At 39.4% G+C, this 23,095-nt stretch overlaps 1 protein-coding gene across 2 annotated transcripts in view; it reads right to left on the reverse strand.

The window, feature by feature from the left end:
* OIT3 (oncoprotein induced transcript 3) overlaps window positions 1–22,589 on the reverse strand; it is a 40,617-nt gene extending 18,028 nt beyond the window's left edge. The window contains exons 1-7 of one of the 2 annotated variants that reach the window (XM_077259116.1): window positions 22,477–22,589; window positions 13,276–13,650; window positions 11,746–11,856; window positions 8,505–8,627; window positions 4,690–4,812; window positions 3,152–3,312; window positions 2,008–2,423 (exon numbers count right to left, since the gene is read on the reverse strand). In XM_077259116.1, coding sequence (XP_077115231.1) covers window positions 2,008–2,423; window positions 3,152–3,312; window positions 4,690–4,812; window positions 8,505–8,627; window positions 11,746–11,856; window positions 13,276–13,564 — 1,223 coding nt within the window. In that variant the 5' untranslated portion in view covers window positions 13,565–13,650; window positions 22,477–22,589. Of the gene's footprint in view, window positions 1–2,007; window positions 2,424–3,151; window positions 3,313–4,689; window positions 4,813–8,504; window positions 8,628–11,745; window positions 11,857–13,275; window positions 13,651–15,994; window positions 16,351–22,476 lie in introns of those variants that run through there. The other variant, XM_077259115.1, reaches the window with a different exon arrangement.
* Window positions 22,590–23,095: the final 506 nt, after the last annotated feature.

The following is a 23,095-nucleotide window of genomic DNA, read 5'->3' on the forward strand; positions in this document are numbered from 1 at the left end:
TTTTAGAAGACTGTCAGATTCAGCCAATGATTTGCCCAATTAGGCATGTTGTGTTGTCATAGGTCTTGGCACGTAATGCATGTAAACACCAAGAACTTCAAATAGTTTTTCCTTTGTGCTTATGCCCATTAGGCCACATTCACATATTGAGTATTTGGTGAGTTTTTTAATCTCAGCATTTGTAAGCCAAAACCAGGAGTGAATGAAAAATGTAGAAGTGGTGACGTGTTTCTATTATACTTTTCTTCTGATTGTTCCTGTCCTGGTTTTGGCTTACAAATACGGAGGTAAAAAATTCACTAAACACTCAACGTTTGTACATGGCCTTAAAGAGGTTATCTGGCGTATTTTTTTTTTCCTGTAGGTAGACTATATTATAAAATAATGAATGAAAGCATACTTGTCACCTGTCACCCTTGTGAATCCAGCGCAGGCTGCTCCGGGGGTTGGCATCTGCTCCAGATAATTGTGTAGTCCGAATGTTACCGGGCTGCTGAATCCTGTGAATGGCTACATCGGTCAATCGGCTGGAACTGGTTTCTCTGATGACATGCTGTTCCAGTCAGTTGACCACTGCTGCCAATTACCAGTTTCAGTGGTCCTGTGACATCCAGATGGTGCACTTATAGCCTCTTGAGATAACGCAAGCAATAGAGCGGCCTCCACTGGATCTAGCGGAATGATAAGAGACGCATATGCTTGCGTTTGTTAATTTGCTTTTTTTTGTTTTGTTTTTCTTGCTTGTAGTTTTACAACGCATCCGCTGCCCCATTGTGATGTCCGGGGAGGCGGGGGCGGAGTTCCTGTGGCCAAGCATTTTTGTCTCCCCAGTCATGACATTCTGGACATAAAATTACTTGTATTGAAGGGTAACTTCAAATCTAAGAGAGACAGGAGAATTTGGGAGTATAAATTTATGGCACCCTTTGACACACTTAGTGCAGGAATGAATGTGTCACATGGATTTATGTCTTTTTACATCAATTAAGGAATTGCACTTCAGACCATGTGGGGTCATCATAACAGAACCAGACCCCAATCAGAGGACAACAAAACATTCACTCATAATCTAGGAACTTTCCAATATTTATGGACAACTGTTTATCACTTATCACTCTCCCATAATGTGCAAATTGCCTCTTCTGAGAAAAAGAGGACTTAACTCTATAGCGCCACCTGTTGTCATATTGCACGACTCGTTAGAGGGTTGATTGTGACTTGTAGGATCGCTACTTCCAACAGGTGGCGCTATAGAGTTAAGTCCTCTTTTTCTCAGAAGAGGCAATTTGCATATTTAATTTCCCAGAGGAGCATTGCACGGCAAATAAGCCTCCTTACCTTGACAAGCCAGAGATGGTATGTCACTCTCCATAAGGAGAAATGATACCCCTTAGACCCCTCTCCCATAATGACAATTCTGTGCTGTGTTGTGTATAAATATGTGATTCTTCAGAATTTGCTTTAGTCTGTGCCTGATGAAGAGACCTGAGTAGTGTTGAAAGATTGCAATTTGTTACCATCTTTTCAGTTAGCCATTAAAAGGTATCAACCACCGAGGACTCTCAATTCTAAATATTTTTCTATCTACTGGCTAACATGGCTAAATATCTTTCCTGTACATAAAACTAGTACTAAACTAGGATGACATTTAACGCTCTGAACAAAATCACTGATGAAACTAGGACCGTTTTCTAGTACATAAAAAAATTGGACATGTGAATGATCCATGTCCCTAACTGTAAGAGTTTATTTTAGGGACACTAAGATGAAAAGAATCCAGATCTGCGTTTGCACTTTGCTACACTCACTTATAGGAATATTTTTGCACAAAACTCCAGAGGACTTTTTGTTTAGTAAATTTTAGCCACGTGAATAGCAATAAATCTGATAAATAATATTTTGGTGAATTACCTGTAAAACTTTGTAGCTCCTTTGATACCTTTGCTGCATCCAAGGATTACACTTATCTATTACTTAAATATCATAATATAGCATTTTAATACTTGCCCATCTTTAATTAGGTCGTATTTCAGGATTTCATCATTTTTGGAAGTTGGTGTTGCAAAACAACTCTCCACTAGGGTTTCCAGTCCATTGACACGCATCAGGGGTTCAATGCCAAAATATAGCGAGTCTCTGAGCTTAAGAATTGGCAAAGTTTCTCTGTAAGGCTCATCAAAATCCTTATCCTTAAATATTTCCAGGGTGAAGGGAAAGGTACCTCTGTTGCGACCCATGATTTCCAGTGGTGAGTTCTTAAGATTAGGTACATATCCTTCTATGATGGTGTAAAGTCTAGGAAACTCACATGTAATCGGAATCAAAATCTTGCTTGTACGAATTATAATGTCTCCATTGCTTCCTGGGGTCTGCTTGGGCATGCCAGTGACTAGGTTGGTAGCAATAATCTTATCACTTACTACCTACAAAAGTTGGAGACAATAAAAGGTCAGGGAACGCAGTAAACACATTTGTTAAATTAAGCTAACATGTAAAATTAAATTTGATATACTCTAACCTCTAGTTTCAGAAACTGCTGTATGTTACCAAATATTAGAACTCAGAACTGGAAGGTGATATTCACAATGGAGGCTCTGGTTAAGATTCCAGTCCTCCTTATACTATCATACAGTAGACCCCAATTCATCAAGACTGGTGTTTTTTCACATCAGTTTTGATTAAGGGTACACTGGAATAAGAGGCTGCAAATTTATTAAGAGGCTTGTGTCTCTTAAGAAATTTGGCCAAACATGCAGCTGGCACGCTCTTGGCCAGAGGTGTCAAACTGAATTCCTCGAGGGCCGCCAACAGGTCATGTTTTCAGGATTTCCTTAGCATTCCACAAGGTGCTGGAATCATTCTGTGCAGGTGATTAAATTATCACCTGTGCAATACAAGGAAATCCTGAAAACATGACCTGTTGGGTGCCCTCGAGGAATGCAGTTTGACACCTCTGCTCTTGGCTATGTATCCCTCGCGGCTAAGCTATATCCATTTTTTTTTTAAGAAGTAAAAGGTTGTATCTAGTGAGAGATGGAAAAATACAGAAAAAACTACATTATATCTGAAGTAAGCCAAGGTCACAGCCATATGTAGAGATTAAGAATAGATATAGTAGCATCACCAAGTTTTCTCTATAGCAGTTACATACATTGATAGCGGTGCCACAAGTCTTGAGATTGAAGTTGATATTGACATGGGTGCCATTGGATACACCTTTGCAGGAGGAATTAGTAAGTGACAGTTCAAGTCCACCAACCAGATCCTTAGGGACAGACACCTCGATGGAACTTGGCTTGCATAAAACTGGTACTGAAAAAAAAAAAAATAGTAGAAAATAATCGAGAAGCTTATAACCTTCACTCTGAAGTCCAACATTTTATTCTGTACAGAAAGAATTAGGTCACACAGTGAGAAAATGCAATTTGCGATGATCACTCTCTAGTATGAGAATCCCTAGTGGTTATTAGTGATGGAATTAAATGTTCAATCCCACACAGAAATAAGTAACAAAGCAGAACATTGACTCTCTGCCACAGGTCAATGATCTCCTATGACTTTCACACAGAATAATAAGTGTTTTTAACAAAGTCCGTGTTTGAATCCAAGATGTGAAGGATTGGGGGTCTTCATTGGGAAAGAAAACATCCAGCATTTTACAAGCAATACACAGCAATGTTGCCCGCTCTAAACAACCACCTAAAATTATGGTATTTTTTTTTTTTTAACCATAAAATTTTTATTTTATTAAACATGGTATAACAAAACAGGGTCGTACAAGTATTTAGTTTCTGTATAGTGTCTATGAATAATAAACGATATAAATGATGTAAGGCTATAAACGACCTTAATTTTACAAAGACGTAAATGACAAAGACAAGACAAGACAGTAAGGAGTAGAAGGAGGGGAGGGGAAAAAAAAAAAAAGGGAAAAACCTCAGTTAAATCGACTAATCAAATCCGAACTCAGCCGCACTACAGGTCGGATCCCGCTGCATAATAATCCCACGGGGACCATATTGCCTGGAAGCGCACCACCGAGTCATTTAGTAAGGCTGTAAGGTGTTCCATCCTTCTGACATCCATGATCCGTCTAATGAGGATCTAAATTATGGTATTTTATGTAAACAGATGTTAGTAGAAATATATGCTAATAGTATTACTGTGTAAGGCGTATCTGCAACAGGGTTAGACAGGTTCAGCAGAGTGCCACAGGATTCTCTGGTGAGCTCACACTTTGACGTAATAATGGGTCCAAAAGCTCCACAATAGAAGAAACCTTGTTTGGAGACAATCACCATTATGGGCTGTTTCTTATGGGTTGGTTCACAAATTACTATTAGCCCCAACATGAATTGTGTGAAGTTTGTGAATAATTATAAAATGGACACAAATATATATAGAACTGGTAGAGCATGGGCCTTGACCTGCGCTGTAGGCACCAATAAAGATGCAGTACTAAGTGCAGCAACTACATAAACTCGGCTGTATCTTTTCGCTAAGGCTAATAAAACTTGTGCATAGTTATACATCTTTGTATGTCTTACTTGTCCTTAGGAACTAGTTTTACAAACTGTAGTTTAAAACCTTTGGTAAAAATGTTTTGATAGAAAACTAAGTATCACCAATGCAAGAAGCACATAAATATCAACATGATTGGAAATAGAACCTTTCTTTCTTCTACCATACCTTGACAAGTGTGGTTATCCTCAGACATGATAAGACCCCTTGGGCACAGACACTGGTATGAATCACCGAGTGGAGCACAGGTATGACTGCAGCCTCCATTGTTGTTCTGACATCCCTGAATATCTAATGTAGACATAACATTCAGGAATATATATAAAAAATAGCTCAATGATCAAAATAGACAAAAAGCTGGAGAAAAAGTAAAATTAGTATGTAAGATAGCTAGACCAGTGTTCCCCAACTCAAGTCCTCAAGAGCCACCAACAGGTCATGTATTCAAGATTTCCTTAGTAATGCACAGGTGATGAAATTCTTGCCTTTCCAGGTGATGCAATAATCATCTGAGCAATACTAAGGAAATCATAAAAACATGATCTGTTGGTGGCTCTTGAGGACTGGAGTTGGGGAACACTGGTTTAGACTATTTTGTACTTCAATATGCAGCCCCATTAACATTTAGAACATTTTCTTGTAGGAGCCAATTATTCCAGCTGTTGAAGTGAATGAGGTTGCATTAGGACTTTAAAGGGGTTTTGAGGGAACAACCCACTTACCATGATAGAATTGTATTTGATGGGGTGGAAATAGGTTAATCAATACGGACTAAAAGAAAATGGAAAACAATGCTTAATGGGAACTTGCCACTTTGTACATGCAGTCTGACTTGTGGACAGCAAGCTGCCTCCAATTTAATTTTGCCTCCCATGTCCATTTAGCATTTATTAACGGGTTTGTAAATGAAAAGTCTGACTGACTGCAGACTGCCAAATTGTGATGATTTACATACTTGTGTTCATATTTCAATTAGGCTTATCCAACTTCTCTCAATAGAAGAGAATGGAAAGAGGTGGGGTGAGAGTGGTAAGCACTTGACCGCATGTATGCAAACATTTTCTCACGTGACCGCCCATCTACGTAGGGATTACAGGGGAATCGTGACTGTGTTTGCATTATCGTGTGTAATAAAGAACCGTATGCACTATCAAGTGAAGGTGCACGGGTAGGGTCCCACACCATGTAACAATAAAGTAGAACCCGGCACTCAACTTAGGGTAAATCTCATGGGGGATTTAATAAAGAAACGTTTCGGCCAATCTGGCCTTCTTCAATCAACGTATGCCTGTAAGGCTTGTAGTAAATAGGGCAATGTAAATTGCCAATGGTGATGATCATGGAATATCACCGCTTGTCAAGCGGTGGAGACCGCGTCGCCTGGACACGCTCATGTACGGCAGCTTCTCCTCACAGGTCACTGTTAACCCATTCTTGCCTTCCTGAGCCGGACACAGCGAGCTTACCCATAGTGATATTCCATGATCATCACCATTGGCAATTTACATTGCCCTATTTACTACAAGCCTTACAGGCATACGTTGATTGAAGAAGGCCAGATTGGCCGAAACGTTTCTTTATTAAATCCCATGAGATTTACCCTAAGTTGAGTGCCGGGTTCTACTTTATTGTGTTTGCATTATCATGATTACAATACAAATAAAACTGGGAAGAATAAAAGTGCAATAGGGTCTTATCCAATGACAATAGGGTGTCGGGGGGAAAAAGTAAGATACACTCACCTTTCTGAGTTTCTTAATGGCAACACATGAAGGGCATGTAACAGTTGCTGCACAGATACCGGTCGAGAGGACGACCACTGGTATGAGCAAAAAGACGGGAGGTATCATTTATGCACTTCTGAGATGAAATCCTTAAAATCAAATCATTTATTAGAACAGATTTACAAGTCGACGCGTTTCGAGATCACGCAGGACCTCTTCATCATGTTTGTCCTGATGAAGAGGTCCTGCATGACATCGAAACGAGTCAACTTTTAAACCTGTTCTAATAAATTATTTGATTTTAAGGATTTTCAACTCAGCAGCACATAAGTGATACCTCCCATTGTTTTCCCCATGATCATGATTGGCAGTCTGTAGTCACACAGAGTCCATTTCAGTCTGGACAACCTATTTAAGCAAAAGTTATAAGATTTAAAAAAAAAAAAAAAAAAACTATGCAGGCATGGGCGGAAGTGTTGGCACCCTTGAAATTGTTCCAGAAAATGAAGTATTTCTCAAGAAAATTATTGCAATTACACATGTTTTGTTATACACATGTATATTTCCTTTGTGTATACTGGAACAACAACAACAAAAAAAACACTGAAAAAAGGCAAATTTGACACAATTTCACACAAAACTCCAAAAATGGGCCAGACAAAATTATTGGCACCCTCAACTTAATATTTGGTTGCACACCCTTTGGAATAAGTAACTGCAATCACTTCCTATAACCATCAGCAAGCATCTTACACCTCTCAGCTGGAATTTTGGATCACTCTTCTTTGGCAAACTGCTCCAGGTCTCTCATATTTGAAGGCACCATCTCCCAACAGCAATTTTAAGATATCTTCACAGGTTCAATGGAAATTAGGTCAAGATACATTGCTGGCTACTTCAGAACTCTCCAGCGCTTTGATTCCATCCATTTCTGTGTGCTTCTTGAAGTACGTTTGGGGTCATTGCCCTGCTGGAACACCCATGACCTAGGACACAAATCCGGCTTTCTAACACTGGGCACTACATTGAGAGTCATAATCCTTTGGTAATCTTCAGATTCGTGATGCCTTGTACACAGTCAAGGCACCCAGTGAATTTCTTTGGATATTGATTGGGGCTACTTATCTACCATCGAGACTATCCTGCATTGCAACCTTTGATCAATTTTTCTCTGCCGTCCAGGAAGATTAGCTACAGTGCTATGGGTTATAAACGTCTTGATTATGTTGCGCACCATGGACCATAGAACATCAAGCTCTCTGGAGATGGACTTGTAACTTTGAGATTGTTGATATTGTTCAAAGATTTTGGTTCTCAAGTCCTTAGACAGTTCTCTTCTCATCTTTCTGTTCTCTATTCTTAGTGTGGAACACTCAGACACACAATTCAAAGATTGAGTCAACTTCTACTTTTTTTTTCTGGTTTCAGGTGCGATTTTCATATTGCCCATATCTATATGTTAATTGCCAGAGGTTAGTTTGAACGAGCATCACGTGCTTGAAACAAAGTTGTTTAACCACATTTTTGGAAAGGTGCCAACAATTTTGTCCAGCCCATTTGGGTTTTTTTGTGTAAAATTATGTCCAATTTGCCTTTTTTCCTCAGTATTTTTGTATTGTTCCAATACACACAAAAGGAAATAAACATGTGTATGACAAAAGATGTGTAACTGAAATAATTTTATGCGAGAAATACTTAATTTTCTGGGAAAATTCAAGGGTGTCAACACTTTCAGCCATGACTGCATAAGTTTAGCATGGTTTTGATCACATTGATTCACAAAATAAAGTTAAAATTTATACTGTATACTAACACTAAAAAACAAACCCACAAATATGAAATTGCATTTTTTTCCAGTCACTCCAAAAAGCTAATAGTTTTTTTTTACATAAAAATGATTTCTTTGTACTGATGGGAAAAATATAAAAGTTATTATTCACAGAGGCCAGATGAAAAAAATGAAAACATCTTTGTATCATAAAGGACAATATTGGCTACTGTGGTAAGGGCATAAAAGCAAGCTGTGCACTTATCTGACGGTAGAGTTAAGAACTGCGGTTTGCTTCCAAGAACATTTGATTGTAGCCATGTACAGTGTATAAATGGAGAAATAGATGACATAACTCAACTCAAGATTACCAAAAATACAAAGAAAAAAAAGTTTGAAAAACTTCTCAACTTTTAATGTTCATTCAAATCTGAAGCCTGAATTTTATTCTTAAAGGAAGTGAATATGTATGGCAATAAAAATGAATTCACCTTCACATGTTTTCTCATCTATGGCCAGTACTCGCCCTTTCCCACAAGCACAGCGATGGGAGTTCTTCAGATTAATGCAGACCTCACTACAGCCACCATTATCTTGCTCACATTCATTTTCATCTGCAATACATAATAAAGTTGGTTGAAACTTGTCTCATTGTACATGCAGTTCGATCTGTGGACAGCACAGTACAGAGAAGGAGAAACTGAGCAGAATGATATATAGGTTTGTGGGGAAAAACTCAGCATGTTCATTGAAATCCTTGGTTTGTCCAGTGGGCAGTCCTACTAGTGATTGACAGCTGTTCGTTTTAAGGGTATGTGCACACGTAGGAAAAAAGGTGCAGAATTTTCTGCACAAAATCCGCATCTCCTGGCAGAATCCGCAGCCGCGGATTTGCCGCGTTTTTTATGCGGATTTTGTGCGGAATTGATGCGGATTTTCAGCGGTTTTTGCCACTGCGGAATTTTAACATGGAGGGGTGCAGAAACGCTGCAGATCCGCACAAAAGAAGTGACATGCACTTCTTTGAAATCCGCAGCAATTCCGCACTGATTTTTCTGCACAGCTTTTTTTGTCCCATAGAATAACATTATACTGTACATCACAGTGCGGATCTGCAGTGTTCCTGCGCGGAAAAATCCGCTGCGGATCCGCAGCAAATCCGCATCGTGTGCACATAGCCTAAGAGTTTGAATATTATTCTAGATGGATTCTATCAAGAGGACACTGAATCAGCAGTGTTTGCTGCATCACTGATATTACTGAACGTGGGATCTCTCCTTCCATCCTCTGTCCCTTTCCGAATTTTTTTTTGTTCAGTATGTCCTTTACAAGCGATATTAATAACTCTACACTGTCCTATTTCTCTTACAATTGCCATATTTCTAATATCATTCTGCAGGAATAAATGAATGGATCGGTAATAGCCGCTGGCAGATGATTTTTCCATCGTGTATTAAGTCAGGGGTGCTATAAATCAGACAATATTCAGAGTTTACTTTTTTGGCAGATGAGAGCTAAAAATATTCTCGCCCCTTCCTATCTTGTTCTGTTCTAGCCTGCTCATTTTGTAATGATAGAATGGTATTGCTGATTAGCCTTATATATCATACGTAAGGTAGGGGTTTATTGACTCTAGCTGTATAGGGTAATACTCCAAAATAAAGTGTCCATTAATATTTAAGAGAGTTTTTTGGGGGATTACGTTGCAGCACCTTGTAGGTGGATGGAGGGATGCAAATAAAAGGACACTTCAAACTGATGATCTAAAAAGGGTGTTAAGCTTCTGACCTCCGCTGATCAAATATTGATGGTCTATCTTAATACTCTGGTCCTCGGTTTTATTTTAATTTCATATAACCAAAGATCTGCCTAAAAACCATTTGTACAGACATTAATTCTTGCTCATTGCCCAGTGTAAACAAATTTAGCGATGTAACAATAAAAGATAGAATGCTTGTTTGTTGCTGGCAATTACTCAGACATCAGAATCATCCGCTAATGTAATCAAGGGATGAAATGTGAATTTTATGATTGGCAGTTATCAGTGTAAGTATAAAGAGGGAAGGCTTACTGGCTCGTTCTTAATAGCCAAGCCAGCTCCCTAATTTAACAGCCTTGACAATGAGGGTATGTGCACACGTTAAGTATTCGCTGCAGACATTTCTGCTGCAAATACTGAAGTGTTGGCAGGAAAAACACAGCATAAAATATGCACGGTTTTTATGCCTTTAATCCTGCATTTTTTATGCGCTTTTTTCTAAATTTATTAGAATAGGTAAAATACGGTCCAAAAACACTGAAAGAATTGACATGCTGCAGATTTGAAACGAGACAAAAATGCAGCAGTTATTTAAACAGATTGCTGGTCCACAACAACAAGTCTATGTGACTGCAGATTTGTGAATCGTCACATAGCGTGCACTGTGAAAGTAAGAGGAGGAAATGGTTCTCCTGAAGAGCCCCTGCGTGATGTGGCATTAGTGAGGAAAGACTGCTATTTGCTGGCTGAATGAAACCACGTGGAATCAACCGGCATCAGAAGAGTTGCTGGAGAAGCGAGTTCATGTGCAGGACACGGTCAGGTGCCTTGGATGATGGAGTTCCCAGATATAGAAATCCTGCTCCAAATCGGGATTTTGGCGCCAAGGAGAGGAGTGATGTGGACATGTGCCAGAGAAAACGCTGAATTCAGTGTGACTAGCATCAGTGGAGAGCGTGCACCAGTAGGGTGATGGCTGCTGTCAGACAGAGCCCAGACAACGCCCTGTTGACCCTACTATGTCGATCAAGAACCCAACCTACGCCAGTCGAGACCCAGATCCCAGACGACGCTCATCGAGAGCCAGGACCCAGCCCTCTCTTCCTCAGGCCTAGGATATACCTGCAAGCACCAAAGATCCACGAGGAGACATCGACTAGAGGACAACATGAGTGAGCCAGGCCGTTACTTTCAGCAATAACGTAAAGTAAAGGGGTCAGCCTGGGGTAGGACAACAGATGGGGTGGGGACCAGCTGTAACACAAGAAGCTCAACGTTCCTTGATAGACTGTTAGAAGGACTTGTGGCCTAGCGGGAAATCCCAGTAACCCCCACTAGGGACATTGCTGCAGGAAGAGCTAACGTATTAGCTCCCCAGGAATGGGTGCACTATCCTTGTAGGAAGGACACAAGTGTAATCCCTGAGAGACTTTTCCATTATTCACATTGTATTCTAAAATCCATTGTATGTTTACCATCATATGGTTTACTGATGTTCACACTGTTTCATATTATTAACTGTTCCCTGACCACTGTACATTCCCACCATTTAAGAAGTAAATCGTTTGACTGTCCCAACCTTGTCCTTTCTGTGCGTTGCATTCGGTCACCTGCTTACACGTGCATTGGTGTGAAATCAGACCAGATCTTTAACGTGTGCACATACTCAAGACTGGGGCTTAGCTACTGAAAGTAGTGAGCAGTGAGCCAAACCCATTCACACACCTCAGTGGTGACATGCCAACATAGGATGCTCTCTTCTATGGAGGAGAAAAAAAGCTGGGAAGAGAGCTGGCGTTGTTTTCTCTCTGGCATGCAGCTTTGTTAATATAAGTACATTAGAAAGTTATATATTTTTGCACTTTAAATTTTTTTTAGAGCTTTCAAAAGTAATAGAATTTTAAACACAAAGTATTTTACAAAGCTATAGAACTTTTGCTTCAGTGTGATATGAAGAAACAGGCTGATCTTACCCAGACATGTTTGCCCATCAGGGCCTAGAACTGTCCCAGAACTGCATATACAATCTCCAGTGTCCAGACACGTTCCTCCACACTCCATCAGATCGCAAATATCATAGAAGTCTAAATAACACATAAAATATTAAAGAAAAAACTCTAGCAATCATATTTTGAACCACAATCTGTATTGTGATGTTTTTAACGTGACGGCTTTACACTACTTCTTGTCGCTGTAGTGAATAGGGAAAAGCGTTTTTTTTTAGTGCTTTGCTATGCAGAGCAGTGTCTTACGGTATATCATTGGAAACATTTCCTCTTTACTGTTGTAAAGCTATAGGAAAACAGGAATACGGCAACCCCAACCTGCACAATTGAGAATGCTACTTTCAGTTTATTAGAGGAGATTTAACTAAACCACTATGTCTTACTAGAATAGATAAAAACTGTAGAATTCCACCTTCAAATAACAAATTCTATCTATATAATTTATATGCCGATATTGTGAAAAATTACGGTTTCCGATTGTAACAACTGGAAATCCTAAAGTCACATTCTGCACTGAAACCTTTAAGAAATTGCAGTTTGTTACAGGCGGCTATGTTGGAAAGCATAAGTGGTAGTTTTTGGAACTAAAACCATTAGTAGATACAACAAAAATAAAAGATTGATGCCCTTCTCTTATTTTCCCATTTATTTTAAATCTACTCCTAGCTCTGGCTCAAAAAAACTGTACCAAAACAACATCACTGACAGTAAGTCACTTACCTTTCTCCCAGTACAAAAAGATTGGACATACAGAAACTGCTAGATCATTCTTTCGCCTGACATTTGCCATAAGGGTAAAGATTGTGCACTCCAAACATAGTAGTTAATTGACCAGTTTTCCCAATATAAATGAGTAAGGCCACCATAACAAGGCATTGTGGTAATGTCCATAGCGGAACAAATTCGCCAAGTCTGAACTCACCTAAAGGCTCTTTTTTATATTGTAGTATAGTATTGGGCAAGTGGCACAACACCAAATTTTCCAAAATACTTCTACTGACCCAACGGATAATTATTTGACTGGTATAACCTATGCTCTTTTTGAAATTATACCAATATCACTAAGAGGCAAACATGTACCTGATCTCATGACAAAAATTCTGCTCAGTAGGGGTCTAATAACTGGTTATCTTGCAAACATATATTTGGTCAAAATGAAAAATCTAAGCAGATCTGAAAGTAAGTGGTATGGTGGTGTCTCAGCTGACACAGCAGTTAGGCTGAGAGGTTATAGTAGCCATACACAGCCCATGGAACACAACACCCTCTGTGCCCCATAAGACAATACGAATAGTATAAATGACAAGGTTGAAGGGTCTTGGATGGGGGAATGATGATGATGCAGTTACATATTTTTCATTGTGGGCCAACAACTTCTAGTTATGCCTCGTTAGTGCCTTCCCCACCCTCAAATAAACCTTGATCTCATATTGTGCCATACATTTTTAGAGTTAAACTTAATTTATAACTGAAAAGAAAAAAACATTGAGTACTTACGACCACAATAGACATGGAAGCAAACATTTGGCTTTGTTAATCGATACACATAATACCCTCCTGGGCAGGCTTTGATTTCCACAGTTGTATTCCATTGGCAGCAGTTGTTACTGAAACTGGCACAGGCTTGTCTTTGCACAATGCCCTCTGGTTCACTTGGGTGGCTCCCATTGAGCCAGATTGGGGCATGTGTGCCACAGTGGTTTTCAGGGATACAAAATGTTGGCATAGCATCTCCAGCCATGCCTGTGAACCGATACCACTCGCCACTCAGATGGTTGTCGCACATCGGTTTGTCTTCTGATTCATTAAGTAAGTGGTCTGTGTTTCTCCAAGGCTCATTCAGACTTATATAAGCAGAACATGGATCCAAGGCTTGAAGTAGAGAAGAGATTCATAATATAAGATGTTAAGAAGTGTCTACTGTATGAGGTCAGTTGTGAACTACGTACACAGATATACACAAATTTCTGTGTTATGGAAAGAATAAAGGAAAAAAATGTGCAGACCTGAATTTATCATACAGTTCTTTGAGGCCACAATGCGTGTTGTGATACTACACTGAGGTTTGAGGACAGTCCTATTTCAAAGAACACCATTTACTTACTATGTCTGAACTTAAAGAGTAAAGCTACAATCGCACATACTGGTTTAAATGCGTTGTCCAGTAGTTTATATTGATGGCCTATTCTTAGGATAGGTCATCAATATCAGATCAGTGGGGCACCAGTCAGATGTGGTCAGTTGCGGAGTGTAAGAGCGCAGCTTCTACTGTATAGCTTCTGCGAAATCAAGTGGTGGCATAAAGTAAAAAAAAAAGTATCTAAATATAAACCAATAATTTTTTCGTAAAGAGACAGTTAATTTGAACAATTTGGAATATCTAGTCTACTTCTATGTGGTCTAAACAGTATCAATAAATCTGCTCTTGTATATTTCAATGACTCACTATTTTCAAGATATCGACCTAGTCCTGACCTGGAAATGATCTGGACAACTGCTACTGATGTACTGAGCTTCAGAGAAGATTATCTAGACTGGACAAGATTGTAGCTGACAGCAGAACTAGGTATGTATTGTTGTTAGCCTCTGGATTTTCCTCCACTGAAACCAAGCAGAAATCGTGGTAATGATAAAGAATTGTAACACACAGTATTATAGAAAGTCACAGGACCCCTGGTAATGCAATGACTATGATAGGAATGGGTTCTCAAAATATTTGGTATAAACATGAAAACAGTCTAAAAAAAAAGAATAACGTATCTCTTGCCTCTGCTTTATCCTAATATCAATGAGGACTAAATGTTCGATTACTGTGATGAGCGAGGTCTTCTTTTGTTAAAAATCTAATGTGTTCAGTATTTAAGTCATTTGCTGAAAGTGAAACTAACATGTCATTAGGTTCACATTACAAATGTTAATTGGAAGTCAATTAATGTGTCCAGTGCAGTTATTAGAATTTTTGCATGTCTCACATTTAGGCTGTGTGCACACGTTGCAGATTTGGTGTGTTTTTGTTGTTATTTTCTGCACAGGTTTGTGACAAAACCTGAAGCAATCCTGATGCCAGAAGAGAATGAGAACACCTGAAGTGTCATGCACACATTGAGAATTTTTCACTTTTTAGATTTGGTGCAGAAAATAATCTACAGCAAGTCAATTCTCGGTGCATTTTTGCCGGCGTTTTTCACCATTGACTTCACTCAAATCAATCAAAAACGCAGGGAAAAAATTCTGCAAAAACAAGCGTTTTTGCAGCTGCATCTTTCCTGCCAAGAGATGCAGAAATGGTACAGAAAGGTTACTCAAGATGTACACATACCCTTAATGTTGGCTTATACCATAATGCTGTGGCACACTGGACATACACAACTCTACATACACAAACCCAGCAGAAATGGCTCACAATGCATCCAGTCCAAGAATAAGGTGCAGGGTGGAATTTGCAGTTTAGTTTGGCAATGCATGCAATTTAATCATCAACATCTTCCTATTTTAGCTAAATCCAAAAATGTTGTTTGGTACCTATTAAATATTGTGCATTATGATCTGCCTCTCCTCAATTAATACATTTTTGAAGCACCTATGTTGTACTTATTAGGCCGCCCTTCACAAACACATTGCATACCTTTTTGTGCCATCCATGAATTTAATATTTATAAGCCTTTTTTGGTTCACACTTTTTTTTACATTTTCTGGAAGGGTTTTTTTTCTCCTAAGTTAAAGTTTTGTTGAAACAACTAATGGAAAAAATATGACATACTGTGCCCTGAGAATGGCAAAAATGCTAACACATTAAGGCAATTAAAGCCACATTAAATTAAAAAAAAATAAAAAATTATATATATATATATATATATATATATATATATATATATATATATATATTATATATATATATATATTATATATATATATATACACACACACACATATATATATATATATATATATACACACGCACACACATATACACACATACATACATACACTCGCGTAAACATACATATATATTTTGCATCCAGTAACTTCCAAAAGACTTAAAAACAGTGTTGAGTGTATGTATACAATGCAATGTAATAAGCTTTCTGTATTACATACAAGCATATATGGTTTTGGAGCCATACAATGAGTTGTATAATTGTACTCCAGAATGTACAATTTGGCATTGGAAACATATGCAGTATTCCTTTTGTTTTATAAAATTATTGCAACTTACCCAATGGGGTGACTTCATTAAGGTAGAAACAGAGGATCATGTAAAAAAGCATTTTTAAAATCCAAGTATAAACCTGAGAACTAGACTTGGTGCCCTTAGTAAGGTAAGGAGCCTTGTCAAATGATCTCTGCCTTCTCTGCCTCTGAGGAACAGAGGATCTTGTTTTCCTTTATTTATCACTATGACCTCTACCTTATCATTTTCAGTGGACACATTATCAGAAGGAAGAGGATGAAATGAGCCAAACCTCTGACCCTTCCAGCAGAGATCTGCCTTGTAAACAAGGATATTTTTACTAATTGATCCGGATGTCTCATCCTCCCATTGTCTTCACATACTGGAATTCTCAAAATGATGCATTGTTACCCCCAAGAGAACCCTGAGGAAAGGCACTCAGGAGACAGGTCATCAGCTGAAGTCAGCCCTTCTGTTAGTCCTGCCCTAAGTCACATGCTTTTCATTCTTTCTTCCTATATGCCTAGAATAGTAGCTATCCATATACTTTCATAGAAGAATTTAAAACCAAAAGTTATGGAATTTTCAATTATCATTATAGTACACGTAATATGCCATAAATATTAAAGATGGCCTTCGGTGTACAGAGAATATCTCGCAGAATGTATCTGTGCATCTTATAAATGACAATGGAAACCCACCAATACCAAAGTATTTGCATTTTAGAAAGTATTCAGTGATAATGAATGTTATATATGTATATACAAATTATACAAATTGTCTCTTCAGAGAGGAAGAGAACTAGAACGCTCGTGCCACCTATTGGAAGGTAGCAATCCTACAAGTCAATGTCGACCCTTTTATGAGCCTTGTCACATGATTTAGGATAATAGCCAAACCATAATCTCAATTTGCAGACACTGTTTCGGGGTACTGCCACATGTCAGTGCAAAGTGGGGATCTACTTTGGCTGTGTGAGCGATGTCCAACTTGTGGGATTGGTACCTTCCAATAGGTGGCACTAGAGTTCTAGTTCTCTTCCTCTCTAAAGATACAATGTGCATAATTAGCATATTTCCCAGAATAGCATTGCAGCTTTAAGTCTCCTTATCTCGACATGCTTAGCATGTCAATCTCCACAAGGAGAAACAATACTTCTTGGATATATGTATATACAGTCATGGATGAAAGTGTTTTTACCCTTCAAATTGTTCCAGAAAATGAAGTATTTCTCAGAGAAAATTATTGCAATTGCACATGTTTTGCTACACGTTTATTTCCTTTGTGTGCATTGAAACAACTAAAAAAAAAAAACAGAGGAAAAAATTGCAAAAATTGGACATAATTTCACAAAAAAACAAAAATGGGTAGTACAAGATTGTTGGCACCCTCAACTTAATAGTTGGTTGCACACCCTCTGGAATAAATAACTACAGACGCTTCCTACAACTATTAACAAGTTTTTTACACCTCTCAACAAATTTTGGACCACTCTTTCTTTGGAAACTGCTCCATATCTATCAGATTTGAAGGCTGAAGGGTGTCTTTTCCCAACAATAATTTCTAGATCTTTTCATAGGTGTTCAATGGGATTAAGTTTTGGACTCATTGCTGGCCACTTCAGAACTCTCTAGCGCTTTATTTCCATCCAATTCTAGGTGCTTCTTGAAGTATGCTTGGGGTCATTGTTCTGCTGGAAAACCAATGACCTAGGAGGCAAATCCAGTTTTCTGACACTGGGCACTATATTGCAACCCAACATCCTTTGGTAATATTCAGATTTCATGATGCCTTGCACACAGTCCAGACATCCAGTGCCAGAGGCAGCAAAGCAACCCTAAAACATCTTTGAACCTCCACCGTATTTGACTGTAGGGACTGTGTTATTTTCTATGTAGGCTTCGTTCCGTTTTCGGTAAACAGAATGATGTGCTTTACCAAAAAGCTCTATCTTATTCTCATCTGCCCACAAAACGCTTTCCCAGAAACATTTTGACTTACTCATGTACATTTCGGCAAACTGCAGTCTGGCCTTTTTAGGTCTCTGTGTCAGCAGTGGGGTCCTCCTGAGTCTCCTGCTATAGCGTTTCATTTCATTCAAATGTTAACAGATAGTTCGCTCTGATACTGATGCACCCTGAGTCTGCAGGAAAGCTTGAATTTCTTTGGAACTTGATTGGGGCTGCTTATCCACCATCCGGTCTATACTACGTTGCAACCTTTCATCATATTTTTTCTGTCATTCGCATCCAGGGAGGTTAGCTACAGTGCCATTGGTTGTAAACTTTTTGATTATGTTTGGCACCATGAACAAAGGAACGTCAAGATCTCTGGAGAAGGACTTGTAACCTCGGTCTTCTCTTTCTGTTATCAATGCTTAGTGTGGCAGACACAGGCAAACAATGCAAATATTGAGTCAACTTCTACCCTTTTTATCTGTTTTCAGGTGCGATTTTGAGTTTGAATGAGCATCACATGCTTAAAACAAAGTTGTTTATTCACTATTTTGGAAAGATGCCAACAATTTTTCCAGGCCATAACTTAGGCTAGGTTCACATTGCGTTCAGTGACTCCGTTAAACGGACTACGTTACACCGCGGCATAACGCGGTGTAACGTAGTCCGTTAACGCCACCATTGAATGCAATGTTGGACGCATCGCTAGCACACGCCCACAATGGGCGTGCGCTAGCGATGTGCAGTCATTGAGTGATGGACCCGAGACGCGGGCTGCAGCGTTTCCGGGTCCGTCACTGCTAGCGCAGATGGAGCTAGCAGATGCTCCATCTGCGCTAGCGCTGTGCCAAAGTTGACACTTGCGTTAGCGCAGTCCGTTTAACGTATTAGTTGAACGGACTGCACTAACGCAATGTGAACCTAGCCTTATAGAAAGGCAAGTCACTAAAGTTTGTGCTTAAAGTGGTTGTCCATGACTTTTATATTGATAGCCCATCCTTAGGATTCATCATCAATATCTGATTGGTTTGAGTGCTATACCCGACACTTCTGCCGATCAACTGTTCCTAGTGCTGGTTGCATGTGCTCAGTTGCAGAGTGGAACTACACAACTCAGTGAACAGCAGATCTGCCCCTTATTGTTTCCCATGGTGAGATGTGATGTGTTGTACCCAGCTGTGGCCACTGTATTGGTGACAGAGCTGTGCTCTGCAACTAAAGGCCCCGTCTCACATAGTGAGATCGCTAGCGAGATCGCTGCTGAGTCACAAGTTTTGTGACGCAACAGCGACCTCAGTAGCGATCTCGCTATGTGTGACACGTACCAGCGACCGGGCCCCTGCTGTGAGATCGCTGGTCGTGTCGGAATGGCCTGGGCCGTTTTTTGGTCGTTGAGGTCCCGCTGACATCGCTGAATCGGTGTGTGTGACACCGATCCAGCGATGTCTTCACTGGTAACCAGGGTAAACATCGGGTTACTAAGCGCAGGGCCGCGCTTAGTAACCCGATGTTTACCCTGGTTACCAGCGTAAATGTAAAAAAAAAATAAACAGTACATACTCACCATCTGATGTCCGTCAGGTCCCTTGCCGTCTGCTTCCCACACTGACTGAGCGCCGCAAAGTGAAAGTGAAAGTACAGCACAGCAGTGACGTCACCGCTGCGCTCTGCTCTCACTGTACGGCGGCACTCAGTCAGAGCGGGAAGCAGACGGCAGGGGACCTGACGGACATCAGATGGTGAGTATGTACTGTTTGTTTTTTTTGGTAACCAGGGTAAACATCGGGTTACTAAGCGCGGCCCTGCGCTTAGTAACCCGATGTTTACCCTGGTTACCCGGGTGCTGCAGGGGGACTTCGGCATAGTTGAAGACAGTTTCAACGATGCCGAAGTCGTTCCCCTGATCGTTGGTCACTGAAGAGAGCTGTCTGTGTGACAGCTCTCCAGCGACCACACAGCGACTTACCAACGATCACGGCCAGGTCGTATCGCTGGTCGTGATCGTTGGTAAATCGCTATGTGTGACGGGGCCTTAATTGCATCTAGTCACTGCTGGAAGCAGAAACAACTGATTGGCAGGGTTGCAACACCTGGCACACCCACCAATCAGATATTGATAACCTATTCTAAGGATAGGCTATCAATATAATAATCATAGACAATTATATATTGCCAAAACTTGTTGACTTTATGACCTTTTCTTCTCTTTCTAAGTATTTGGGACAGTATTCGAGATACCTTACTGCCATAGTAAGAAGCTGCAGCGTGGACAAGGAATGCCCATAAAGGGTGATAAATTATATGTCTCTAATGTTGTAAGAAGAGCGTTACAATGTTTTGCTCCATGGGAGAAGGAACCAGTCCAACTCATTATTAAATAATTAAATATTCAACTTTAGCATAGTAAAATAAATAAAAAAAAAAATAAACCCAACAACCAAAATGGCCTACAACAAATTAATTCTGGTCAGAATTAAAACCTTTTAAGGCCTACAAATTCTCTACAGAAATTGAAGTAGTTTTGCAACTGGACCATATTCCTTAATTCCTTCATATACATTCTGTCTATGGAAATATGGCTGCAATTAAAGGCTTTTGAAATCAAGTTGGGACCAAAGTCGTGTAAAGACCTGCACAGCTGTGTATATAGGATTACAACTATGAATTGTGTATTACAGGAATATACAGATTATGCTGCAGGCTGAAACACTTTTGGTCACATTTGTATGGAAAGTTTATATGTTTCCATACAGGTTGCCTTTGAATACCTTTCCTGAAAAATAAATTCTAGGTTATGGGTACTAGATTTCTGCACATGGGATGTTGATCCAGAGATTTAGGCTGGGGCTGGTTGGCGAATTGTGTCATGCGACTGAAGTTGTGAAATAAGTTGTGTGATCAAAAACATTTGTGCAACTTGCTGACTTTGCCATAAATAAAACTGCTAAGTTGCATATGACTTACATTGAATTCTGTGGCAAATGAGTTGTGTGCGAATCCAACACATTTCGAAACATGCGACACCATTTGGAAATCAATACATCCAATGTAGCAATATGTTACCGTGATTTCAGTGTTGCACAATACTCGTCGCCTTGTAGCCATCGCCTTATTCTTTTTCAAATATATTTATTGATTTTAATATAATGGGGAAATAGGGTAAAGGGGAAAGGGATGGATAGAGTGGTAATTGGGTAATGGGTATAGGTAAACAAGATATCAAAATTAGAGAACTCGAAACAGATGAAATACGTAGTCGAGGCATTATCAACACTATTTAGGACATGTATTATACATAACATTGTCGTGCCGCTATCATAACCAAACTACAATAGGTAACAGAAGTATAAAGAAAAAAAAAAAAGGGAAAAGGGGAAGACCTGGAATAGCTACAACTGGAGTAGAGGTTCGGCAAAAGTGTGTTTTGGTATCAGTAAGTCAAGGTCTCGGTAATTTTTTTTTTCTCGTATTTTCCTAAGCAAGCTTTAATTATGGCAAACTTAAGTTCATCGCCTTATTCTGACTGCTATAATTGGAGAAGGATTTTTGTTCTCTAATATGGGCCATCTACCTCAGATTTTGGCTTCCTTTGAAAGAGCACATTAGGATTATTGGTTGAACTTGGTGGATGGGTGTCTTTTTTAATTCTTAACCATGAAACTATATGTATCTAAAAAGAAGTTCTTGGTCCCATGGTGATGACCGTGAGTTCTGAAAATACCAGGTGACGTGGTAGACAAACCCAATATGACGCTAGACCAGAATCTACTTCCAGTTTATCCAGGTGTAGAAGGAATGTCAATGCTCGATCCTTGGTTAAAGATTGCTGTCCACCTGCCAGCTATGGGAAAGGTGGAGGAGACGGTCTTCCACATATGATGCCACTGAACCAAGTCAGTTACACACCTGACTGGAACACTATATACTAGATCCTTATTTTCCCTCTCAGAAGACGGGCCCCCTTGTTCTGATGCTCATTTTATAGTTCTCAGGCCATCCCTTTTATTGCATATGGTTAGTTTATTCAGCAGGTTTTGGAAAAGACTTAAACGATGGAGCTGAAATGGGGCACTATTGATCCCAGGTGAAGAAAACCACCTGCATTTTGTAATGATTTATTGGACTACGGCCCAAGGACTTTTTGACATCATGGAGTGAGCATTGGACCTAAAATTTGAAGGCTAAAATGAGTATTCCCTGAAATAATTTACGTAATTTCTTTTGGCCAAAAAGTTTTTAAAAGCAACCAAATGCAAGAATGGGGTCTGAAATGTGCTGTGTAATTCAATAACATTAATGAATAATAATAAAAAAAATAAATCTAGACATGCGCATTGGAGTTTGGGCATATGAGGGACACGAAGGGCCAAATTCAGGAAGGTGTTTTCACCAGAATTCTGGCGTGAAACACGTAATGCAGCAAATGTTTTAGCAACTTTTGGCGTTTTTACTCCAGTCCTGGCCAGCTTTGCCAAAATGGGTAAAGCCGTGGTCTGGCAAAGCCACCTTGACAAATTCATCACAATTTCCACCATTTGTAAAGTATGCCAGAAATGTAATCCAATCACTTACCGAAGTGAGATAATGAACGGGACCGCTGACGTAAGGTGCGCCTTATTCAGGACCGCAAGTTAAGAGTGCGTAAAGCAGTCATCAAAGCAAAAGGTGGCTACTTTGAAGAACCTAGAATATAAGACATATTTTCAGTTGTTTCACACTTTTTTGTTAAGTATATAATTCCACATGTGTTCATTCATAGTTTTGATGCCTTCACTGTGAATGTATAATTTTCATAGTCATGAAAATACAGAAAAATCTTTAAATGAGAAGGTGTGTCCAAACTTTTGGTCTGTACTGTGCAGTTAAAAAACAAAAAACAAAGAAAAAAAATACATAAAAATACATTTCGACACCAATCAAGTCAGCTGGAGTATAAGTTGGTATACATGCAATGTGTAGGAGCACGTTTACACTGTAGTCATTTCACTACAAACACATTTTGAGCTAATTTTTTTTATTTTTTGCTGTAGTTTCTTGCACTTCGTAGAAGCAGGGACGTGGCTCTCCCTTTTTGAGCTAGGCATTACATCTATATAGTTTCCCATGGTCAGGTGTCTGAAGAATTGGGCCGGTGTCCTGCTCTGCCCTCACCTATATGGAGGTCGGCTGATAAGACGAGGTTGTAATATTA

This window comes from Ranitomeya variabilis, chromosome 4 (genome assembly GCF_051348905.1).
Source record: "Ranitomeya variabilis isolate aRanVar5 chromosome 4, aRanVar5.hap1, whole genome shotgun sequence".
Lineage (NCBI taxonomy): Eukaryota > Metazoa > Chordata > Amphibia > Anura > Dendrobatidae > Ranitomeya > Ranitomeya variabilis.